Source organism: Branchiostoma lanceolatum, chromosome 3 (genome assembly GCF_035083965.1).
Source record: "Branchiostoma lanceolatum isolate klBraLanc5 chromosome 3, klBraLanc5.hap2, whole genome shotgun sequence".
Lineage (NCBI taxonomy): Eukaryota > Metazoa > Chordata > Leptocardii > Amphioxiformes > Branchiostomatidae > Branchiostoma > Branchiostoma lanceolatum.
Window position 1 is genome coordinate 17,193,840 of NC_089724.1, and position 25,592 is coordinate 17,219,431.

General features: G+C 45.8%; 2 protein-coding genes and 1 non-coding gene across 3 annotated transcripts; 2 read left to right on the forward strand and 1 right to left on the reverse strand.

The window, feature by feature from the left end:
* The first annotated feature begins 9,459 nt into the window (after positions 1 to 9,459).
* On the forward strand, positions 9,460 to 9,547 carry Trnay-gua (transfer RNA tyrosine (anticodon GUA)). Its single transcript is given in 2 exon segments — positions 9,460 to 9,496; positions 9,512 to 9,547. It is a non-coding gene; the product is annotated as a tRNA-Tyr (tRNA).
* Positions 9,548 to 15,938: 6,391 nt separating this feature from the next.
* LOC136430688 (uncharacterized) lies at positions 15,939 to 21,776 on the forward strand. The gene is made up of 10 exons (XM_066421492.1): positions 15,939 to 16,229; positions 16,623 to 16,751; positions 16,945 to 17,051; positions 17,269 to 17,326; positions 18,162 to 18,288; positions 18,994 to 19,153; positions 19,572 to 19,656; positions 20,041 to 20,260; positions 20,677 to 20,805; positions 21,311 to 21,776. Exons 1-10 carry the CDS (start codon positions 16,008 to 16,010, stop codon positions 21,472 to 21,474), a joined length of 1,401 nt encoding a protein of 466 aa, XP_066277589.1. The 5' UTR covers positions 15,939 to 16,007; the 3' UTR covers positions 21,475 to 21,776.
* Positions 21,635 to 25,426, reverse strand: LOC136430689 (uncharacterized). Its single transcript, XM_066421493.1, has 7 exons — positions 25,146 to 25,426; positions 24,878 to 25,004; positions 24,240 to 24,411; positions 23,646 to 23,730; positions 23,161 to 23,386; positions 22,717 to 22,860; positions 21,635 to 22,081 (listed from the first exon to the last, which is right to left on the reverse strand). The coding sequence occupies exons 1-7, from the start codon at positions 25,218 to 25,220 to the stop codon at positions 21,876 to 21,878; spliced, it is 1,035 nt and encodes a 344-aa protein (XP_066277590.1). The 5' UTR covers positions 25,221 to 25,426; the 3' UTR covers positions 21,635 to 21,875.
* Between the last annotated feature and the right edge of the window lie 166 nt (positions 25,427 to 25,592).

Sequence of the window (25,592 nt, forward strand, 5' to 3'; positions counted from 1 at the left end):
TAGGGTTCCACGATCCCATACGTATACATTTGTCAATAGACTGATTCTTACTGTTCATCAAAATTAGCAGTTCCAAAAGAATACTTAGGGCGTGGCATCAAGTCAGTCTAAATAGTACACTATCTACACCGCGCAATCATTGAATCATCCTTAATGAGTTATGGGGTAGTGCCGAAGTCGCGTGATGAAAGAGAGTCCCTACATATCAACTAATGAAAGGAAGGGCGGGAGGGTGGGGGCGCTAAAACCAAGAGCCCGACTCCTCGCTACTTTGTCCAACCCTTGCTCACTCTGTCCGGGACCTGCCTTCCACCACGCTCCTCGGCGTTGCGGATGATTTCGGTGAACTACACGGAATGGCCAACTGCCGCTCCTTATATAGCATTAGGTGATGTCATTGGCGGATTGATCCAATTATAGCGCAGTGTAAATAGTACACTATCTCCCCCGCGCAATCATTGAATCATCCTTAATGAGTTATGGGGTAGTGCCTACGTCGCTACGTTCTATCCTGATAACCCTACTTATATCAACCTTTCTTCATGACCGTAGGCAATTCATAACTACAACCCCCATACTCATCCAAACCGCCACAACCTAAACCTATCCCATTCTCATCCCATTCTCATCCCATCCTAATCAGCACCTTTTCGGACGGGTGACAGAAAAATATATTAAAACCCCAAGCCAATAATCGCAAAAATATCCCCTCTTTGCACAGGCTTGGCAAAAAAAGCGACATACCGCAAATAAACTGCATAACGTTGACTTACAGTATTCTTGCCGTAAGGCTAATTGTACGTCTCTATGTACAGCATTCTTACCTCGAACCAAACGCATCGTCTATCCCCCATCGGCCCATCCTAATCACTTACTGGGACGTAAATGAGCACACATGTAGTATTCACCAAATATTGGGGGATGACACAATTGACATCTGGGACGAGTTAGGGCACTGTCCCTGATTGATAAACCTCCGACCATGCGGTCCGGAGTCAGTCTGAAGTCCATCTCCGTGTGTGCGGCTGTGCCTCTCTTAGCCTTGTTCTTACCACATAACAATTGGTGGCAGCGGCCTATACTTCCGAGTATATTTTATCCACGCCATGGCAGCCGCACAACGTTCGAGACTCCCCCCGTCCTTCGACGGGAGCGACGACTTCCAGCTCTGGAGCCAGCAATTCGATGCCTGGGCCGAGTCCCAACCACTGGACGACCCAGCGAAGCTGCGCCACCTCCCCCCTACCTCACCGGCGCAGCGTTCGGCTACTACACCGAACTGCCGGACGCTACCAAGGGCCACAGTATGAATCCCACCTCATCTCCAAACTCTGCACCCGACTTGGAATTCGTAAAACGCGCACATCGCCCTACCACCCACAGGGCGACGGCCAAGTCGAGCGATTTAACCGGACGATGAAAGACATACTTGCGAAGTGTTTAGCAGGGCGCGAGAACGACTGGGACAGAATCCTACCCCACGTCGCCCTGGCCTACAACACCAGCCTCCACACCACCTCCAAACGCTCTCCATTCTACCTTGTCCACGGCCGAGAAGCCCGCCTACCAGTGGACGTCGCCTGTCAGCTACCCGCCACAGCAGCACACCTGGCCGACCTGACGACAGCCATCACGTCAGTCCGCGACGCCATCGCCCAGTCCCATCAGACGCAAGACCAACATCAAGCCCCCCGTGTCAACTACCACCAGTACAGAGTCGGCGATCACGTCTGGCTTCACCATCCACCTTCAGCACTGTACAAACTCCGTCTACCTTGGACTGGACCGTTCACGGTCATTAACACCCTACCACCCGGTGAGCCAGCGCCCATCCTGTACAACATGACACCGGTCGCCAGCGCCAACAAGTAGTCCATCACAACCGACTGAAGCCGTACATCGCCCCTACCCGCCGAATCCTGCCACACACATACCCAATATGTATTTGGATCTGCCTTTAATCTCCCTCCACTGACTAGGTGGAAACCAAACCTATCACCGTCAACAGAGGATCACGTCTTCCTTTAGTTAATGGCCTAGCTCGTGGATGATGACAATATCTTAATCCAAGACCCTCTCTCATCATAGAGTGATAGCGTGTCTCCAAAATTAGGAGCTGCTGAATCCAAACCAAAATGCCATTCTAGTTCATCAAAGAAGAACCAATAAAGCAAGGGAACATCTTCCGACGCCTCAGCCTTTCTTTACCGACAAGTACAGGGTCTGAAAACTGCTGCAGACTAAAGCTTACCTTACGCCTGATATTTCCTCGAATGGGCGGGTCTGGTAAACGCCGTCCTGCTCGAAGCCCCGCTGAAGCTCGCTGTGAGTCAAACGCCTAAGCCAGCCTCTCTTAAACTCTAAGAAGTGCATTTCAACCCATACTCAAACTCGAGCAGACCATTTCCCTTACTCTACCGTCAAGTAAACTTGCGTTTATCCGGCTTCCGACCTACAGCCCCAATCAAAAGATGGCTTTACCATCGATGGGCCCAGTCGTTTGAGACGAAAAAATATCTAAAATAGCTCTTCGCTTCCACGCCTTAACTGGGCCGGATCGCCTAAACCCGTTGGCCTAGACCCCATCTGGCGTAGTCGCACCCGCTGCCGGCAACTTATCCCCTTATCTAACATTTTTTAAGGAACAGATTTCTCTCCCATCTTGCATTTCTCCTTGGTTTAAACTCCCATGCCCTACAAGGACATAGCCACTGTTACCATCCACCAACGGTCTCCCAATGTACCTACCGTGACCGAAATAACAGTGACTGTTTTCTAAGAGCAATCTGTCACAGTTTCAGTCCATGCGCACCGTCCCTTCAGCACTCCCGGCTTGTGTCTTACTCATATGCATGACGAGACCATCGATATCGCCATTGAGTGCCTCTATCCACCACGAGCGTGACCTATCAACCTTCAGCGCTAGTCATGTGTAAGACGGCATCTGACTGCGTATTACTGGACATTCACACATAAAACGCGCCGAACAGACACTCTCGTGGCGAGAGTAACGAACGTCACATGCCCGATGCAAAATTACTTCCTGCTTGCCAAGTGTGTCACCGCCGGACCGCCCATCAATTGGTGCCTCTCTTACAAATCGCCACTATAACAGCCAAGTGACCCGACAACATGCACGACAAATACTCTCGCCTGTCAAATGTGCTACCAGCATTCGCACTCGAAAATGCGCCACAATGACACTCATCTGACGATGTCGCCGAACCTGACATGCACGACGCAAACTCATTGCCGCCCTATTATCCGACAGCGAGAGCGTGCAATAAACACCAAAATACCTCTCAACCGACAACATCGTCGTACATAACATGGGGCACGTAAATGTTACAACACTTGCCATGTGATCCTCCGCCCAGCTGGTAGTGCTACCATGTCGAGTGTACGTGTGCAAACAGCCACCTTACAACATTGATGCGCCGCACCTGCACAATTCAAAGTCGTCTGGCGCTCGCCATACGAGCCACACACTTAACCTTTCAACAACTAAGTCATAAACGTATTCCCATGGCAACGAATACCTACTAACGCTCGCCATGTAGGTCACGCTCGCCTGCCCGACACACCGCATGCCCGTTACACACCCTTCACGAGCATGATGTGTGCCACATGCACGAATGCCTGCACTAAGACATGCCAAAGAAAACCCTACCCTACCGAGGATATTGACAAACCCCACATGCACGACTTAACCCTTCACGATCGCCACGTGTGTCATGCTCGCCATTAGCCATCCGTACTAAGATCGTGCCCAATAACATTCAACGGAGGATATAGACGACACCACATGCACGTCGTAAATCTCTTCACACTCACCATGTGTGTCACGCGTCAGTGTGCCCGCACTAAAACGTGCCAAATGAACACTCCACTGAAGACAACGACGAACACCGCCTAAACGACGTATACCCTTCACACTCACCATGTGTATCACGCTCGTTCTGCCCGCCAACGAGTGTCCGCACAAACTGTACCCAAAGAAACCCTCCACTAAGGACATCAACTGACACCACCTGCATGACGTATACCCTTCACACCCGCCATGTGTATCACGCTCGACCACCCTACAACGAACGTCCGCACTAAAACTGTGTCATAAGAATATTCCACTGACACCAAATGCACAATGTTAAACCTGTGAGCCTCGTCCTGTGAGTCACGCCCGATAGCCCGACCGTGAGTGTCCACACTAAATGTGCCACAGAAATATACCACTGGGACATGGACGAACACCACATGCACGATGTGAGGCCCGTGAGCCCCGCCCTGTGAGTCCCGCTCGACAGCCCGACAGCGAGTGTCCACACCAAATGCACCAAAAACGCTCCAGTGAGGACACCATATACACGATCTACTATATCCTTCCCACTCAACCTATGTATCGCTCGACTGCCCCTCCGCGAGTGCCCGCACTAAATGCGCTAGATACCCCTCCCCTGAGGGCATAGACACGTACCACATGCACGATATACCGTGTCTGCAACTCTCGATCTCGCGATGTGTCACGCTCAACCGCGAGTGCCCGCACTAATTGTGCAAAGGAACACTCAACTGAGGACATCAAAGAACACCACCACGACACAAATCCCATGTTACGGGTGTCACACTCGAAGGCCCCTCAGCGAGCGTTCGCGCCAATTGTACCGAAGAACACTACACTCAACTGAGGAGATCGACGAATATCACCACGACGTATACATCTGTCACGCTACGTGTATCACCGATCGACTGTCCCTTAGCTAGTGCCAGCACTAAAATGTGCCAAATAACACTCAACTGATGACATCGACGAACACCACTACGACGTACACATCTCTCACGTCACGTGTCACACTCGACTGCCCCACAGCAAGTGCCCGCGTTAATCGCGCCTAAGAGCACTCAACTGAAGACATCGACGAACACCACTACGACGTGTAAATTGCTCGTGTCTCGCGTGTCACGCTCGACTACCCCACAGCGAATGCCCACACTAATTGTGCCTAAGAACACTCAACCGAGGACATCAACGAACATCACGACGTGCCCAATTGTCACGTCACATGTGTCACCGCTCGACTGCCCCTCAGTTATTGTCAGCACTCAACTGTGCCAAATAAAACTCAACTGAGGGCATCGACGAACATCACCACGACGTACACACCTCTCAAGTCACGTGTGTCACCGATCGACTGTCCTTCAGCTAGTGCCAGCACTAAAATGTGCCAAATAACACTCAACTGAGGACATCGACGAACATCACCACGGCGAACACATCTGTCACGCTACGTGTATCACCGCTCTACTACCCCTCAGCTAATGTCAGCACTAAAATGTGCCAAATAACACTCAACTGGGGACATCAACGAACATCACCACGACGTACACATCTGTCACGTTACGTGTGTCACCGCTCGACTGCCCCTCAGCTAGTGTCCGCACTAAAATGTGCCAAATAACACTCAACTGAGGACATCGACGAACATCACCACGACGCACACATCTGTCACGTTATGTGTATCACCGGTCGACTGCCCCTCAGCTAGTGTCAGCACTAAGATGTGCCAAATAACACTCAACTGAGGACATCGACGAACATCACCACGACGTACACATTTGTCACGTCACGTGCGTCACCGCTCGACTGCCCCCCAGCTAGTGTCAGCACTAAAATGTGCCAAATAACACTCAACTGAGGACGTCGACGAACATCACCACGACGCACACATCTGTCACGTCACGTGTGTCACCGCTCGACTGTCCCTCAGCTAGTGTCAGCACTAAAAATGTGCCAAATAACACTCAACTGGGGACGTCGACGAACATCACCACGACGCACAAATCTCTCACGCCACGTGTGTCACCGCTCGACTGCCCTTCAGCTAGTGTCAGCACTAAAATGTGCCAAACAACACTCAACTGGGGACGTCGACGAACATCACCACGACGTACAAATCTCTCACGTCACGTGTGTCACCGCTCGACTGCCCCTCAGCTAGTGTCAGCACTAAAATGTGCCAAATAACACTGAACTGGGGACGTCGTCGAACATCCCCACGACGCGCCCATCTGTCATGTCACGTGTGTCACCGCTCGACTGCCCCTCAGCTAGTGTCAGCACTAAAATGTGCCAAATAACACTCAACTAGTGACGTCGACGAACATCACCACGACGTACAAATTCCTCACGTCACGTGTGCAACCGCTCGACTGCCCCTCTGCTAGTGTCAGCACTAAAATGTGCCAAATAACACTCAACTGGGGACGTCGACGAACACCACCACGACGTACACTTTTGTCACGTCACGTGTGTCACCGCTCGACTGCCCCTCAGCTAGTGTCAGCACTAAAATGTGCCAAATAACACTCAACTGGGGACGTCGACGAACATCACCACGACGTACAAATTTCTCACGTCACGTGTGCAACCGCTCGACTGCCCCTCTGCTAGTGTTAGCACTAAAATGTGCCAAATAACACTCAACTGGGGACGTCGACGAACACCACCACGACGTACACATTTGTCACGTCACGCGTGCAACCGCTCGACTGCCCCTCTGCTAGTGTTAGCACTAAAATGTGCCAAATAACACTCAACTGGGGACGTCGACGAACACCACCACGACGTACAAATCTCTCAGTAATACGTACCTCATATTGCTACTCGACAGTTGTCCACGGCATCCCTAATGTCTCCACCGCCCGCCTCTCTACTCCAGCATGTTTTCTCCCGTCTCGGTAGCGACTGCTGCAGCCGAAGTGGTTGTCATTTCTGTCACCGCAGTCTCCCATCTTCCGGAGTGACTTGCCAGCCTAAAATAAACAACACCCATGAGACAACCACTCGTAAACAAAGCAAAGGAAAATCGGACTTACCCATATGTTGTATTTGTTGAAGAGAGCCACTGTCGAGGACTTTGTAACCAAAGACAGAAGTGCAAAAACGTACAAGTCTGCTCAAAAAGAACGAACATGCCACACCGAGTCATATCATTTAAGTGCTAAAGATGCGTTTAGTCACACATTTGGTCACATTCCAATGAGTTTAACAGACATAACGTCAGACTTCCCTCGAGCGGGTAAAAAAGGTTGTACGTGAATATATAAGTATATATACATATAACATGCACCCTAAACTCATAAAAGTGTAGTACATGTATTTCTTTGGCCTGGAATGCATGAGTACTAGTAAGGATAAGTGCTGTGCTGAAAAGTAATTGAGGAAAGGTAGAACATATGATATCCGGTGAAAAGGATGTGTGTGATGCTCAACACAGATAGATATATGGCTTTGTATACATGTATTAACAAAAGTGATCTACGTAGACTTGAATGGTAATACAAGTCAGAATGCAGTATGTAATGTGGTCAGTAGGGGCGTGATTGAGTAGGGCTATATATAACTGCAAGGCTCAGAGCGGAGGCGTGACTTAGGCCCTGCATATCTAGGTAAGGGGCGTGGCTTCGGTTCGATTCGGGAGTCAAATAACATGTCAATTTATTTAATGACATAATGATAAAATGTAAATACCAAAGTGACAGATCGATTAGGCGTCGAAAAATTTCGATAAGGCGTCGAAAAATTTCGACAAGGCGTCGAAAAATTTCGACAAGGCGTCGAAAAATTTCGACTTGGCGTTGAACGTTTCGACTTGGCGTCGAACGTTTCGACTTGGCGTCGGAGCCTTCCGATGTTGAACACATCGAAAAAGACAAGCATTGGTACTCGGAACGAAAAAAAAATGAAAAGGACTAAATTTCATGATCGACAACTACTACAGTTATCGCTATCGAAAAATATCGAAAAATATAAAGTCCGGCCGTAATGTTCAATAAGTCCGGAAAATCAACAAACAACACGTCTCAAAAGAAACGAGCTCCGAAAAGCCTGAAGCCCTCGCCTATAAATTACAAACAAACGCGGAGCTTGTTCCACCATCGCTTCTCTGTCACTGCAAGGTTCTTGTCCGCCACAATTGGTAGGCAGCTTTTCACAGGCAGTACCGGCCTCCAGGACGCCAAACTGTAGACAACAAAACACAAAACGTATCGCATCAGGCATAATCAGAACAAAAACGCAGACAAACATGTCCGGCGTCTCCGTCATACAAATGCAAATCACCGAAAAACGATTCAAAGAAAGAAAACCCAAGTACGCCGGACTCCCGCCAAAATTCCTACAGACAAAAATGGTGGCAGCAGGTCAGCTGCCCTGGCCGATGCCACTTCACGCCATCGCCGCAGGTCCTGCATCTCTCGAGTAGGCAGCCCCAAGTGTCCGCGTGTCCCATCCTTCTGGGTGCTGAGTTGGACTCTGACGAGGCCCATCCAGCACTTGAACAACGGCGGCGACTGTCTTGGTGTAACGCCTGCCTGACGTGCTAAACATGTCCGCTGCGGAACCGCTTGCCTCTGAAGTGTTGACTGCCGGGGTCGCCTGTTGTGTGAAGTCCTGCAAACTCGCAGTGGGTACCCGTGAAGCTTGGCTTATCACTGTAAAGGCACACAACACCACTTAATGACCGAAGCAAAACACACACAACACACGCTACCCACCCAAGGAAACTTACATCGAAAGGGAAGAACAAGTCCCAATCCGACCAAGGGCCAGGACACCGATTTGCCAAGGCCGAAAGCTCCACTCAGGTACCCTTCCCTTACCATTTACTGTAAACCACCCGAGTAACCCTGTTACGAAAACCAGAGAACAAAAGAAATTCTCCACGCATACAAATGCAAATGTCCCACGTGCAAAAAAGCCGCCAAAATCCCGTCGACAAAAACAGCTGCAACGAGAAATCGTCAAAACACGCTAAAAAAACACTTGAGAAAACCCCGAGGTTAAAACAAGCTACAAAACACCCCAGGAAACAAACCCAACTCGTAAAAACGAAGCCACAAGCAGAAAACTGAAAAACGGGAAAAATACAGCCGTCAACTAAACTCGTTACGGCCTAAAAACAAAAACGTCCCCCGCTCTGTAAGCCAAAACCAGCTCACTAACTAGCCAAACCTTGACCGAAATTCGGTCGTGGTAGTCCAGAAAACCTCTCCTAGGACTCAAGACGCTGCCAAAGACCGCTCGAAGCACCAGTGGACGCACACTCCATTGTAAGAAGACCCCACTTCGAGCCCGGGACAGACTGCCCACCACGTCTAGTCGTTGCGTAGGATTTCGGTGAACTACACGGAATGGCCAACTGCCGCTCCTTATATAGCATTAGGTGATGTCATTGGCGGATTGATCCAATTATAGCGCAGTGTAAATAGATTTTTATTTCGCATTTCCTTGTTGAGACCAGTCTATCGTCATCTTGTGATCTTTTGAAAAATAGCTATTTTTTTTGGACCGCAGGTCGAACAATGCTTCGACTTGATGATGCTTCACTTGACTTCGACATTTTCAGTATTTTCATAAGTTGTCTGATATGGGCCTGTATCAGTTAGAAGAATGTCAGCAATCCTTCGATAGCTCAGTTGGTAGAGCGGAGGACTGTAGTGGACATGAGTTGGCATCCTTAGGTCGCTGGTTCGAATCCGGCTCGAAGGAATGTATTTTTGTGTCGAGGAAAGTTATCTTTTGCATCTGCCAACATACTGGGAGATTGTATACATCTATTTCTTTGCTAGCCTAAAACAGTTTACTCTCTACCTGAGTTTGCTACTCAGTGCCATATCTACAATTCTCTAGATTGAACGCGAAAGGACGAATCTCAACTTAACCAAGTCTTCATATTAATGACATGGCAGTTTAGATCATCAGTATCGCAAGGGACTCAGACCTATGGTAGAATTGTGTTCTGACATACTAGAAATGGTACTTATCAATCATTTTGAAATCAGTTCTGGTCTGACTTCAAGATAACCCGGGCAACATTTGCAACTTACGCTGTACTGACCGTCTGACGACTACTCACTCGATGATTGAATTAATCAATTGTTAGGTCACAGTAGGTGACGTCAGATTCCGGCATTTTAAATCCAGAATGAATAGGGTTTTCCCGATGATTTTCAAGGAATTTTCCAATTTCTAAGCTCATTAATCATAATTAGTGATTCCCTAGAATTCATCGTAAAATTCCTGGAAACGCAATAAAAATGCATGTAAGTTTGTGGTGATTTAATTTCACGGTAAGGAGTACGCTGATTCAGTTTGTACTCGGGGTGACTGTGAAGTTCAATGTTTCAGAGAACGGGGACTTTCCTGATTCTGTTAGCTTATGATTGCTTGGGTTCTTCTACCAACTATTGTCCTTTCTGCGTATCTGCTTTCAGTGTATTTCCCTCCATATCTTTACGCCCACTCCTCATTTTTGCGGTAGGATCCACATAACTGTGTACCTGCACAAATCGAAGTCAAATTGGAACTAGCTCACGCACATGATGGTGTTCAAACAGTGCCTTCCATGGCCACATATCAATGCAAACGCATACAAAACAGAATAATAAGGGGGCGTAGATCAAATTATAAGGGGGCATATATCAAACTTCTACGAGGCCAAAAGATTAACATAAAGATAACATTCGCGTGTACTTTCATTCTACCTATACAAAAATCACATTTTGAAAACATTTTGCTTCAACAAAGAATGTTTCAACGCAGCTTCATGAGTGTTAAACTTACCATGACGTCTTTTATTGCTATTTCCCCTGTATTCAATGTGCCGTATGACTATGTACACGTTGACTTAACAAGCACACTCAAAATCTAAACAACTTAATTACAGTTGTGTACGGTGATACGATGTCCGACCTAACATGTAAAGACACTGTGCCCTGGAGTATAGATTTAGCGCATTTAAACGATACAAACCTTCAGGAGGCATTTATAGATAAGAAAATTGATCAGTTGGTTAAATTTGACTTCTTACTTTCCGATTGAATACGTTCGTGCTCTAAGGGTGTATTCTGCAAGAATATATATATACGTTCACAAATCCGGCATTCTTCTACACGAGATGTTTCACAAGCTACGAGGGTGAGTTCAAAGGTACTGCCATTTTTATCATAGCAGATTCATTTTTTTATAGACTGAGTTGAAATTTGGGACAGAAATAATTATAAAGGCACATAGTCTTCTTGAGACTGAAATACTATCTCATGATGTTGTTCAGTTTGGTACGTAACGTTATGAGAGACTGAGTACTGAGTTGATTCCAAGATGGCCGCCCCTTGGACAAGTCCGCCGAAAGCAAAGAGCAGTACAATGGGGATTCAATAAGAATTTCGCTCACCAACTTACAGTTCTTGTATAGGAGACGGAAACTAGTAATGCACATGTACCAAAATGCACATCACAGGCCCATGTTCATTTCTGAACAAGTCGGGGTTTCTTCTATCGTTGCTTAAGTAGTTAGATATGAGTTGAATTCAGAGCGGCCATCAGGGTCCTGAATATGCGCTGTGTTGATCAAAAGGTTTTAGTAGACTACTCTCCGTAAAGTAAGAGAAACGAAACTTTTTGATCGTTAAACATGTTATAACTGTTTCAAGTTTCGTTTCGCTCATTTATGCAAAAGTAGGCTACACAACCTTTAATGAACACATTAGCTATGCATTCATCTGGCTCCAATATCACACATCACTCCATCCTAGCAGCTGTAAAAGAAGATCTGTCTGCTCGAAGTTCAGACATGAAAATAGACCTATGGCATATAGAGACATGTACTATCATACATGTGTACTTTCAGTCTCCTACAGTATCTGAAATGGGTCCTGCGGAACTGCTTCTGAGGGGCGATTTGTCCAAAGGGCGACCACCTTGAAATCAACTTAATCACTCGTACGAATCTGAACAACAAATTGAGATATGTCCGGCATGTTTTGCCCAAAGGTTTTGAGTTGGTGAGACAAAAAAAAACTTGACAAAGTATAAAAAGCCCGACAAAAACGCCTAAAACACGTCAAAAACCATCCGGACCCACTCCTCTGCTTGGAGAGTATGATCCCTCTGGTTGGCAGGCCAATCAATGAACAAAAAAAAAGCAGGTGAAAAGATTACCAAGTCGTAAGTATCTCAATTTAGAAAGCTGGTATTGAGTGTCAGAAAAGTAACATGATGATAATATAAAATCACTCCTCTTTACGATATATGACTGGGTTGTCGCGATGAACAAGTTCCTCCTTTGGTGTCTGCACAGCCCGGGGTGTGTTTTCTGCTTGCATATGCAAGAACGGTGTCAGAGATTGCTGTCCACTACCATCGACTGTAGAGTAGGAGGTGTACAGTAGAACGCGTCCTCCAAGCCGACGGTGGGCAGGTCCGATGAAAAGCCGGTACTGTCCGCTTCCAGTGCGCGCTGGAGCGTGGGTGGGTGGAATGGTACTTCTTGATTTCGCGAGCCCAGACTATTCTGCATGATAAGAAGATACGCTTGTCTATGCGGTCATTCCCACAAGGAACCCTGAACTTCCTTGAATATCAAGGACAAACGAACGTCGCATGAGTTTTTGCAGATTTTTTTTCCATGTTTTGTGCAGCCCTGCACCGAATGACGATGTTGCACTGCCTGTACACCTGCACACACACACACCTACACAAAGTACGGACGTCGAATGGCGTCAGTAGATCTGACCACCATGAAGTAGCATGGCCGGCAGAAGTTATCCAAACCTCGTCGTGTCAGATTCTCGTGTTAGTCAGTCTGTGTCCTGTTCTCAGCTTTGTTCGTGGCTGAAACCTTTCTGAACGTCACGTCGTGCCTGCAGTCGTCGTCATCGAGTTAAAGTCTATTAATCATTTCGGAAATTAGTACGTCTTGCTCTGTTTGTGTTGTCATTTCAGCATAGTCCGTTCTGTTTTGAAGCCGCAAGCTGTCCCCGGACATGTGCTTGTCACTCCGTTTGGACATCGCACGTGGTGGTGCCTGCTTCAAGAGATCTTCCACTTCCTTGTCGGGCCCGTTCAAATCCGTGTCGAACACGCCAGCCAGGTTGTCGGCAAGGAGGCGCACCCTGTCCCCGTGAGAAAGACCGGGTTCCGCGGTAACTGACCCAAGAGTGTCCAAAAGGTTTAATCTGCGTGGTTTAGGAGACAGCATCATAAAAGATGACCAGGTGTCTTCTATGTATAAGCTAGACTGGTTTCGCTTGCATGTCGGTAGTAGTGCATGTAGCGACGTCGACATAGTAAATAAACTAGTAAACAATCCAGCGATTTGTAACGAGTGGTATGGTATGCGCGTGGGCGAACCACCACTTCAGGCTAGTACATGGCGCGCCTTGTACCTCCTAATATGGCAAGCGTTTAATCAATCAATTAATCAATCAATTACATCTATTTAAAGACTAATAAGCAGGCAAACCGAACAATATAGAACTGTTTCTATCTGACATTATTATTTATGTGTTAGCAAAGGTTTTTAGTCTAAAGGAGTTGATGCTCGCGGTGTCCAAAATATCTTCAGTCTCCTCTGGGCTTGCTGAAGTCAGCACCCATGACACAGCCCAACACGATATGGTCTTTTCTAAAGCCCCTGTCACACTTGTGCGTATATTCAAGTGCGCATGAGTTGCGTATTAATATTTCTTAGGTTTAAGAAAAGTTTGCGGGGAAGAAGTTGTTTTCTGCGTTGACCCACCGTTGTGCAGCCTAGTTATCGACCAAGGAAATGACTTCTTTGGCTGAAACTTCAACCTTGACCAAAAACATGTTAATACGCAACTCATACAGGCTTGTATATTCGCACAAGTGTGACAGGGGCTTTAAGGGCCACAGCCAATTGCGCGTGTCCCCTCACCTCCTTTTGAAAAATGCATTTCGAATTCGACGGAAGGAGAAATTGATATCCCAAAATGGTCATATCCTCATCCCAATTAAAGGTTTCTGTAAATTAAGGTCACATAGCGCCCTTCGTGAAACTAGCGCATCTTCGCTGTAAAAGTTTTTGATAAATTGTCGTACGAATAAAACCGCCAATTACAAAATGAGCTAAATTTATTTGTTTCGCACGGTCGCATCAGGTACACGTGCACCCTACGATGTTATCCATCAGTCTAACATCATTCGGCCCAACATGTTGCCGTCTGTGGGTACATGTCCTGCAGCAACGTGGCTTCGTTTCCACCACACCTTGCCTGGCCTTGATGACGTCAACGGGTCATTGACGTATGTGAGAAATCGAGTATGAGTGGGAGGTAGGTGTTGAGGTCAAGAAGGTTCCCCTTAACTTACGGGAACAACGCTCCCTCCAAAAGACTGCACCCCTGCTGGTCAGGAGCACGGCATATCGTGGTTAACCCCGGCGGGTAGACCCGGATTTCAACCTCCAGTATTTTGACCCAGAAGCGAGATTTCCCCCAACTAGACCACTTTAGTATAAGTCTAGATCTATATGTACACGCACCACTGCCCAAATGCAGAACCTTAACACGCCCCATTATATACACCCACGACCTCGACAGTCCGCACATGTTTGTTACCTTCGCCAAGAAGGATACTGTATATTTCGTTACTTCTGCAGCGAACCACCCGGTCATTTTCGCGCCAAATGAAGGGAACAAACCCTCACTAGATTGAACAGTCACAATCAATTTAGAACTAGAGTTCGGCGATCCCATACCCTCGGCGAATGGTGTTAACTTGTATGAAAGATGTGTTTGAAAGGTGTTTATGTTATGGATTGCATACTTAATGTATGATGATGTTCACCTTAATTTAACTTCCGAATGCAAGTATCAAATTACCGTCATTTACAACTTTGGGATCATAGCATTTTCTCATCAATTAAACAAATTATGTCCTTATTTACATAATCGATATATCCATCAGTTTTCCTCTCTATGTTACAGTTCTCAGTTCATATGTCTTGAAGCGCCATTGTGAAAAACACTGCCCACATGCATGCTGACCCAAAGCCTGACACTGTCTATATGTATCCTCGTATATAGGTGTCCTCGTATATAGGTCGTCATAAAAAATAGCACATTGAAAGGGAATTTCAACTTTTCCTCATTAATCATGCAAAATGAGGACCTGATTTGCATAGAATGCATCTAATTATGTTAATCACCACTAATCGTTCCTACCTGCCCAAAACAATCAAGGTCCACCAAACCCTGGTTTGAGTTATCCTCCTCCAAAATTTAGATAAAAAATGATCACTGTAGTACCGTAGAATCCCCCCCAGAAGACCCATCTTCGAAAATGACCTTCGTCTCCCCAACAGAAACTTACCTACCAAAAATCACCAACATCCGTTCATGGCATCAAGAGTTATATCGCCAACACCATCACTCCACAAATCCCGACTAAAAATATACCCTTCTGCCTACGGCGAAGGCAATGACGCTGCAGAGGCGGGAACTTCAATCTGGGATAAACTCTTGAGATAAAGTTCCAGGGTCCTTGTTTTCTGTTGGAAATCTTTGAATTTCTTTGTTGCCTGTTGAAAGTACAGTCAAGACCTGCCAGGTATGATACACCCAGAACGCACACACTATACTACTAGGTTAGGTCGATGGCTTCGTTGCCAGCGTCGTCGTGCAGGTTGAAAAAGATCTTAGCTTTTCGTGGAGCTGATCTTTACAAACATATCAGTCATTAGTTTTTCACCCCTCTGCAAAATATAAAAAGAAGAAGCAAATGGAAGGAAACAAAATGGAGACAGTTGTAACAATGGGGATCAACCTCCACTAACTGACCAATCTAACGGGTCCGGACCTTTTAGCCTAGTGGTTGGCGCGTTGAATTCCCAAGCCGTGCGGATCGGGATTGGCGCGGGTTCTAATCCCAGGAGCGGCATACTCGCCTCTTTGGGTTTTTACACAGTTATCTAAAAACAAATTTAAATCAGCATACCGGTGTCTTGTCGCTCACTTTGGACATACACAGGCTATAGAGGCATTACCATGCACAGGTCTTTGTTAAAATTTCCCCTTTTGGTATTCTTGAAATGGTATAGTCCAAGGTGAGTTGATGTTTGCTCGTACAAAAGGCCATTGCCCTCTACATGTCACAAGTCTACCCGCCCGTTACAACAAGGCACCGTTAGCGTTCTCACATCTTCGACATGGCGGCCTCTCTACTCGCCTGTACCCTGCTAGTCTTGCTAACGGGCGTCCGGGGGGCGGGCGCACAGTTGTGCCAGAAGGTCGACGCCTGCTCCTGTAAGCTGGATAACGGCACGGTGGTGAGCCTGCACAGCTTGGCTAACACGGACGGCGGCTTCGCCTTCAAGACGGGCTTTGAGGGAAACACGTTCTGGTACAACCCGTGCTTTGGGTTCGACCAGGTGGGTGTTTTAGATACAGCGGCCGAAAAGCTGTGTTTTTCATACGCGGAGCGAGTACCAGTGCTGCATCACTCGTTACACGTCGATAATCTTTAATTTGCGGAAAACTACTGTCTCCATTAATACCAAATATGTAAAGATTCTACGTAGATAAATTCACCTGGATTTGGTAAGTGTTTTCTTTTTGTCCACTAAAATTGCCCACGCCGTGGACCAGGCTAAGTCTGAATTATATTGACAGCATTTTACAAATATCACATATAACGTTAACTCCACCGTGACGACTTGGTAGAAAGTTGTGGTTTTACCTGTGTCTTTTGGCTACACCTCAGACGCGGAGCCGATATACGTATATGTAGTACATTAAGTACACGGCCTGTATGTTCCCACCAGGGCAGCAGTTGCCATGACGTCAGCCTGTGTGCGAACATGAAGGACGACCCTGCAGACAACACCGAACCCCTGGGGATCGTACAGCCGGACGCTATCACGGTTATCAACAGCACTACTGTGGCCTTCAAGGTGAGTTATCAGGGGGCGACCGTTATGTATTACAGTCATTAACGGCTTTTGAGATGAGTGAAAAACATCAACTCCGTAAGCTACAATTGGGTGTTGAGGAAACTGTTTATTCGATGGCATTATTTAAAATCTGTCTTGCATTCTGCGTTAGTTTTTTTTAAATGTCCTTGCACCTGCTTCCCCTACCATGCAGTACAAGTCGGGTTTCTCCCTTGAGAGCGAGGTTTACGTCACGTGTGACGAGCAGGCCACGCAGCCGGTGTTCCTGTCGCACGGCACCGACCCTGATCGCTCAACTAGGTAACTACTACACCGTTTCTTATGTGTTATGTGAAAACCATGTTTCTAATAAGAACAAATAAAACTAAAAATTCATAAATGTTCTAATTTACCGTCTTCTTCTCTCTGGTTGATTGCCATACATGTTAGGATTGTTTCTGTACAAAGCAGGGAACAAAACTGTGATTATTGATGCCCCATCTTTAAGCTTTTTACCCCCCCCCCCCCCACCATGCAGGTATGTCTTTTCCCTGACCTCTGCAGAAGTCTGTGCCAGGCATGCGCAGTGTAAACAGGTGAGGCTACCACTTCTTCACGACTGCATTAGCTTCAAAATGTTCTTACAGTTTTGCTTCAATCTACCTGTCTGGTTGCACAACTCAGAAACTGACAAATGAACGTAAACTGACACAAGTTAAAAAGTTTTAGTTTAAAACTAATAAAAGCCTCTCTGCAGGCCTTCTAGGAGCGCCGTTTTGCTGATTTTCAACATTGGCCGGGTTCTCAAATCGATCCGAGTCCACGCATACCCAACAATATCTTATGTACATACGTGCATGTATGTGTGTGTCCAAACGAAGTAGTTTATCAAATGAAACCCGAACAACTTGCCACGTGGACAAACATCCGCCAAATGACCCCCTTTGACCCCTCCACTCCCACCGCCAGAACAAACAATTTGGACGCACCTGGGGGACAAACTGATCTGGGGTCAACTAAAGTCAGATGTTAGGAATAATCATTAACTTGCCTCATATAATAGCTCAATGGACATACACCAAAAACTGTCAATTCAAAAGGAAATGAATCTAAACATAACATGGTGTAAGGTCTGCACTGTTTACTTATACATTTAACGTCAGGTTCTCCTCTATCCTGAACTACTGAACTGATTGATTGATCGATTGATTGATTGATTGGCATTGATGCTAGACATCTGAGACACCACTGATTTACAACTAAAATAAGGTAATATTTATGTGCTGATACGTAACGTTACTACAGCTATTATCCTAAGATAATTCATCTATGCCTGGGTTTCTAGTCCCCTCCGTTGTGTGTACCATATATAAAACTTTTGGTTTTGCGCGATACTATTGTTGTGCTTCTCATCATGCTCCACCCTGTTAGGTTGATCGGTGCACGTGCACGATGGACGATGGCACTGGGAATCTGAACCTGCACACCTTCAGCCGCCCTGAGAAACCCTGGGAGATCACGGTACCCGATGGAATCGTGTACTACAACCCGTGTGTAGGTGAGTCATGGTGCCGCCAATAACGTGTACTACAGCCCGCGTGTAGGTACACTATGGTACCATGTACTACAACCAATGGTACCGCCAATAACGTGTACTACAGCCCACGTGTAGGTACGCTATGGTACCGTGTACTACAGCCCGTGTGTAGGTAAGCTATGGTATCGTGTACTACAACCCGTGTGTAGGTAAGCTATGGTACCATGTACTACAACCAATGGTACCGCCAATAACGTGTACTACAGCCCACGTGTAGGTACGCTATGGTACCGTGTACTACAGCCCGTGTGTAGGTAAGCTATGGTATCGTGTACTACAACCCGTGTGTAGGTAAGCTATGGTACCGTGTACTACAGCCCGTGTGTAGGTAAGCTATGGTACCGTGTACTACAGCCCGTGTGTAGGTAAGCTATGGTACCGTGTACTACAGCCCGTGTGTAGGTAAGCTATGGTACCGTGTAGTACAACCCGTGTGTAGGTGAGTCATGGTACCGTCACTACCGTTACTACCGTGTTCCCATGTCATTACCCACATACCAAATACCATCACAATTCATTCAGAGGTTCTTAAGTTATATAATACTGACTACAGATTTGTGGACACATAGACACACACACACACACACACACACAGACACACCCAAAATTATACCACCATATTTTTCAAGGAGGTAAAAAAACAATAGCAACCCCTCTATCCTGCAGGAGTTGGTGCCAACATATCGGACGCCTGTAAGGGCGCCGCGGTTTGTCTGAAACAGGGCGACACGTTTGTCAACTTAGGGTCGGCACTGTCCGGGGTCTTTATAACCGATGAAGACGGTGACGTCATTTTGGAGTACCACAATCTTCAGGACGAGGCGAAGTAGGTGACCTTGTATTGTGACTAACAACTCTCTGGGTGATTGTCATGTATATGTAATATCGTTCCATATTATTCGGACATTAGTAGTATAAGAGGGACTAACGTTAGATGAAAAAGCTTATTGAGGTCACCCACGGCTCATATGAATTGATGAATTTTTACTCCTGAATGAATTTAAAAACAGTATGTGAAATAACAAAAATGTGATAGGTAAACATCTGTATCTGTATCTATATAGCCGGTATAACCGCCATTAGGCGTAACACACCAGCTTCGAGCGAACATGTGCGAGCAAATGCACAACATTCCACTACTTATCAATGAGCCCCTGTAAAAAAACGCCATTCGAAAATTGAAAAATCTGTGGGAAAATCAAATAAAATGATGTACGTCAACTCCGTATCTTCTCTCACAACAGGACGGCGAAAGTGACCTTGACCTGTGACCCCTCTGCCCGCGTGGAACCCGTGTTTGAAAATCCGTCGTTGAGCGAGAGCCACCTGGTAGGTGTGATGGTATTGCAAAGTACAAAGCATTGGGGCAACTGTTGCCTATTTCAGGATGTTGCCCCTCTCTTATAAAAGCGTTCCCTTAGCTAGGTACATCTGGGCTCATTCCTGGACATAAACTAGCAACCGTTCCTGTTGTGTCGAAATATATTCCCACGGCCTTTCACGGAATAATTTCAGATTGCAACTTTGGTGCGGTTTGATGATATTTGACATTCCACGATGTGTTTTAGAAATGGCAGCAAAAGAATGCATAATTTGGGCACGTCGGGTAACATATTTACTAGTGTTTTAGTACAAGAAACAGAACAATGCGTGTTTCTATGGGACGTGAAGTGTGTAACTGTACTTTGCCAACGACCAATATTTTCCATTCAGTCTGTCACGATGAAGAGCGTGTGCGCATGCGCTGGGTCCTGTATGTTCCCAGCCCGCACCTGCACCGCTGACGACAGCTGCAGCTGTAAGATGAGTGACGGCTCCGGGACGGTCAGCCTGCATGCCCTGGACAACCCGGCAGCTGCCTTCAAGGATGTGGCCACAACGTCAGGGGTGGAATACACGTTTTACTACAACCCTTGCAGCGGTCTTACAATCGGTATGCACGGATAGACGGCGTCAGGAGTGAATTAAAGATTCAGAACAGCCAAAGTTTGCTAGAGTTCGCAATGTTTTGTAGCAGACCCGACTCCATTTCACATACGGAGGATGGTTGAGCCGCTAGCGTTGTGTTACAAATTTCCTCAAATGAAGACATTGCTATTTGAGGCTAGATCGTAAATGTAAAGTCAAAAGATAAATGCGCATATTGTAAAACGTAATATCGATAAAGAAGCCAAACTTAGCACTCTCGTACTGGAATCCAGATTTAGTCTGCCCTAACCGTCATTTTCCGTCCAGCGGTATACTCTGTTACTCTGTTATGTGGACTTTGTGGTGCTCCGCTAATACTGAATGCTCAAAGTGTGATTACTCTCGGAAGTCAAAGCCATGTTTTATGTCTATGTTTGTCAGGTTTGGAGGCGTGCATGAACGTGTCGGGCTGTGCATATAACCACGTGGCGCAGCGCTACACAGCACTGGGCACCGTCCAGCCTGACGCCTTCACACCGGACGAGGGGAGGCTCATTATCGCGTACTCAGGTAGGATTACTTGGCGACTACTGTATTACAAACACGAATAGTACTTTCAGCGAGTACGTTGAATGTGACTGGGTCCCAAGAGGCTTCAGTAGCGTATAAAAAGTGACATAGGTTTGAGCCCCTTTAAGAGGATAACTGAAAAGGGGAGCAACAAATTTTCATTCCTTTGCATAATTGATACGACTTGCATAATTGATACGACTTGATATCCAAGTGGTAAATGACGATAATTTCATACTGTGACATGTGTAAGTAAATTGATAATGAACACCGACATACATAGATTATGTTAATGTTTAAGTCATTCGCATAAAATTTACAAAAGCTCAAAATATTTAATGGAGATGTCGTCGACCTCTAGTTAATTTGTTGACTAAATAACTTGTTGATGCTTGTGAACTGATAAATTGAAGGGCTAGACTTTACGGAACAACAGGACCTGTAATTGCAATATATCTATACGCACAAGTACGTGTTTCGTGACGCTTTCTCTTCACATCTGCAGACAAACAGAGCGGGATGTCTTACAACTTGACCCTCGTGTGCGACATCGCGGCTACCAACCCGAAGTTCGCCTTCACCGGAACTCGTCTGCAGAACAGCTACGACTTCATGTTGACAACGAGATGCGCATGCGCGGACGAGTGCGCAGTCAACGGTTTAAAATAGCGCCATACGGTCAATGGAGTTGCCGTCCGGTGGTAGGTTACGGCAAATTAAAGACCAAAGTCATGTTCCAATCAATGTAAAGTTGACACGTAAATAAACAAACAAACAAACAAAACGAAACAACTGTGAACTCAGTGAAGATGCAAATTAAGACAGAAAATAGAATGATGAAAGACGTTTATTTAGATATCGTAGGCAAAATTAATCGAACAATAGCAGAAGTTATGATGTTAATGAAATGTGGTTGCTAATACCAATGCGTTGACTGATATATACCAAGGAGGTTAAAATCTGATGATACAGTTGCGGTTGAATGCGCAGGTTTGACTATACTACATATCACTGTGTCATGGCAACGGCACGATAGTAAGATCACTTCTGGGTGTCACTGTGGTAAGAAGTTAGTCGGGGTGAAAGGCCTTCCATTTCAAGTAACGAGCTTTGCGAGCTATCGGGTCATCTTTGCACAGTCCCGGGCATGCGCATTTGGACTTCAGGGTCATGACGTAGTAGTTTTCGGCCGGTTCGCCCAACTCTGTGAATTCTGGGACATGCTGCTCAGGGTCACACATCAAATGGAGGTGAAAATGGCGACCAGTGTCTCTTTCTGCAGTGTAAAAGGGAAAACCTTTGTCCAGACAGGGCATGTTGTCAAATGTGTACGTATCTTGCAATCGCGACATCTAACTGTGGCTAATTATCGGAGGTTTTTACAGTACTAGTGATTGTGGAAAAGCAACTTTTTAAAGTCGAGTATCTCCTTGAACAGAAGGAAGGACAGGTAAGGTCCAAATCACCTAGCGTGCCGATGTTGTCTATGAACACTAGTAATAGGCAGTTTGGCCTTATAGGACAGCCAGCTGAGCCGAGCAGCATCACGAGGTACAAACTAAGTCATCAAAATGGCTGCAGCAAAGCAGTGAGCGGTGGTAGGTCGTCACAATTTCCTCTTCTAGCGACGGTCAGGGAGATCGGTGTGTACTCTAGCCTACCAAGTGGCAATGTATCTCAGTATCTTATGAAGCCACATTTTGTCATCATGTTGTCAAATGCGGCGTTTTGCAATTGTTAAACCTTCTATGTGCCATTCTACAACTACGCTCCCGATATCTCGACTTAATTTGAAGACATGACGATGGGTTTTTTTTGCTTTAGATTATTTGACGATACTCTGCCACTTGACCGGCTAGCTTTTAAGTCAAATAATAACCTCCCAGAAGGACGCTAGAAGAGGAAACTGACCTGTGTATTCGTAGTGCAAGATGACGCTTCCGTCCTCTTGATCTACATCAGCGATAGGCTGCGGAGCCACGTCACCAAGGACGTAGAAGAGCTGAGCCGCCGTGTCTACCTGGCAGGTGGAGACGTTGGTGCATACCGTGTTGGCTGCACGAAAAGAGATAACACCGATATACAGACTGAATACAGAGAAATACTTTAATACACGAAAAAGCACAATCAGGTAAAAGAAAGTACCTATTTCCGATAGATCCTGACGATGAATTGGTAGCAGGTCATGACAGATAATGTGTGCCACCTCAAGAAGAGTAAAATGATTTTACATTGGCGGAAACAGAATTAAGGTGATATGTGTCGGTGGTGTTCAGGGAATTTGGAGTAGAACAGGGAACGTAGAATTCGAAGTTTCTGTCCATATCTGTAAAATTGTAAGGTCAAACCCCTTACCGAAGGAGAATCCAGAGCAGGGGTTGTAGTAGTAGGTGAAGTTGCGGCCCAGGTCTGGTTGAAAGTGGCTAGACCTGAGAGGCGCCCAGGGGTTGTCCAGGGGGTGCAGGTTGATCTCACCTGACCCGTCACTCATCTCACAGGTGCAGGAGTCTTTCATGGCGCAGCTGACGGGAGGGGCCAGACATCCGCCTGGGCATGCGCACACGCTTGTCAGCTTGAAGTTCTGAAAACATGTGAGAAACAACAATGAGGGGGGGTGTGGGTGTCGAGAAGTGGTTTAGGAGGGAAGATCATGTTTCTCTTGATAGACACACGTAGAGAAAGAGAGGCCGACAGACAGAGAGAGGAGAGATAGGTAGATAGATATACATAGCATGGGTAGATGATAACGATACATCTAACAGGAATAGATAACACATATATCTCAACATTGTTTGTTGTAATGTCTTGACATGATACACGTAATGTAGTAAACAACTCACAAGCAGGAGGGGCTCGGCCCACTCAAACTCGAATAAGGCCTTCTCCCTCTGACCAGGGTCACAGACGAGATTCACGTTCGAGATCCTAGGAATGTAGCAGTACGTCGTTACCAAATCGTTTCAAGTACGTTTTGTGATTCGTGCTATTGGTCACAAAGAGTGATTGACATCAGATCAACATCTGTAAGAGAAATGGACCTCACACTTAAAAAAACGTTACGCATACTGTAACGTGATATTTCGTATATTTCACACACATTCCTTTGAAGGTTAAAAGTGGAAAGATTTTCAACGAAATAAAGATTACAATTATTGCTCCGTATAGATCATTAATAACTGGATATAATTGATAAATAGTATTATACGTAGGTTATCTTCTTAATCTAGCTAGTTTCGACAAGCCGCGTAAACCCAAACAAACAGCAATTTTACAGTTTTTACCTCTTGACCAGTCGACTCTTTAATCTATTAACGCAGGGATTTTGTTTTGCCTTCTTTTTTTCTTGTCACCTAGAAACAAAAGGATATTCCATAAGATAGCATGGAAAGGGAAACATGATTATGCTTTTGATGATGAAATTTCCGTTTCCTTACCTTGTTATGTTGTTCGCCATGTGGCTGTAGCTGATTCTGACTTGTTTTGTGTCTGGGTCAACGGAAAACCTTGCCGTGTCAGCTCTGCCGTAGTTGTACCCCTGCCCGCCCGCCCTGAACAGCTGGCAGACCGACGTACCGTCGTTACACTCGCCGGTAGCGTTGTGCATAGCTGGAGGATAAACAACCCACCTTACACCATCAGCTTGAAAATACACTCAACACAAAAAATCAGAAACTTGAATTCGATCAATCATTTCTCCGTTATCAGTTTTATCAGTTGATTCTATTACGAGTATATATTATTGGAAAGCTTAAACATTTTCCTTTACAGTGAAGGCCCGTTTGCTGTGACTGAACATTCATTGGATGAGAACCACGGCTACGTATTTCAGTAGGTCGCGACGAAAGTGCCGAAATTTCCGTTGATCATATTATGTACGTTGTTTTTCAATGATTAGCATGATGTGTTATGTCATTAAAAAGCCTCAATATATATTTTTCCTTTAAGATTTTACTTTATTTGTTTGTTGTGATCACGCTTTTGTGCAATGAGCATCCTGACTGATTTCGTGAGTGGGTTTGAATGTTTGATGAATCATTATATGTATGTTCACCTCATCTTGTTTGGTTTTTACCTTCACACGGAGAGTACAGGAAGGTGAAAATGGAATGGTCGATCCTGTACAAGTTGTTGGCATGAGCCAGAGACTGCAGTTCGATTCTCCCAGAACCGTCAGTCATTTCGCAGGAGCAGCTGTCCACCTGAAAGTGTAAGATCACATTGCCTATCTCTACCACTCTGAATATTCCACAGGCCAACAACTAACCACTAAAAGGATGAGAAGATTTGTGAGAAATGGGAATGAATAGTACGTTACAACACCGTCCATGTCTGGTTCCTACCTGTTCACACTCTAGCTGGGACAGAGCCGTCCTGATGCTCCAGGCCAAAAGTACGGAGAGCGTGAGCCGCCACATGTTTCCCCAATGCTGCAGATTCCCGGCAGCAACAAAAGTCTTGTATGCACTCACGGAAATGTCTCGGTTTGTGTGTTACCGTCTAGACTCAAAGGTACTCACCTTTAGACATCGAACTTTGAGCTGTCACGTGAAGGGCATGTGACGTTTCATACAAACATGTTATTGCTGTTAGTGTAGAGTCAATTCCAAGTCATCGAGAGGGTTTTCAGATAACATTTCTAATAAATTTGAGGTATTTTATATAAACGAACATTTCTATCAAAATAGTTCTAAATTGTTCAAACAATTAAAAATGAAAGTTTGAACATGTTTGAACTTATATATATATTTTGAAAGTAACTGCCCAAATATCTCTGTGATTTTGTCGTT

What these genes read in the sequence shown, in the direction of transcription:
- LOC136430689 (XM_066421493.1), bottom strand. Translation starts at nt 25,220, where the DNA reads ATGTGGCGGCTCACGCTCTCCGTACTTTTGGCCTGGAGCATCAGGACG. An exon ending in CCCAGCTAGAGTGTGAACAG is followed by an intron (nt 25,005 to 25,145) that starts GTAGGAACCAGA and finishes TTACACTTTCAG; the next exon opens with GTGGACAGCTGCTCCTGCGA. An exon ending in ATGGCGAACAACATAACAAG is followed by an intron (nt 23,731 to 24,239) that starts GTAAGGAAACGG and finishes CTACATTCCTAG; the next exon opens with GATCTCGAACGTGAATCTCG.
- LOC136430688 (XM_066421492.1), top strand. Translation starts at nt 16,008, where the DNA reads ATGGCGGCCTCTCTACTCGCCTGTACCCTGCTAGTCTTGCTAACGGGC. An exon ending in GGCATGCGCAGTGTAAACAG is followed by an intron (nt 17,327 to 18,161) that starts GTGAGGCTACCA and finishes CCACCCTGTTAG; the next exon opens with GTTGATCGGTGCACGTGCAC. An exon ending in GTACTACAACCCGTGTGTAG is followed by an intron (nt 18,289 to 18,993) that starts GTGAGTCATGGT and finishes TCTATCCTGCAG; the next exon opens with GAGTTGGTGCCAACATATCG.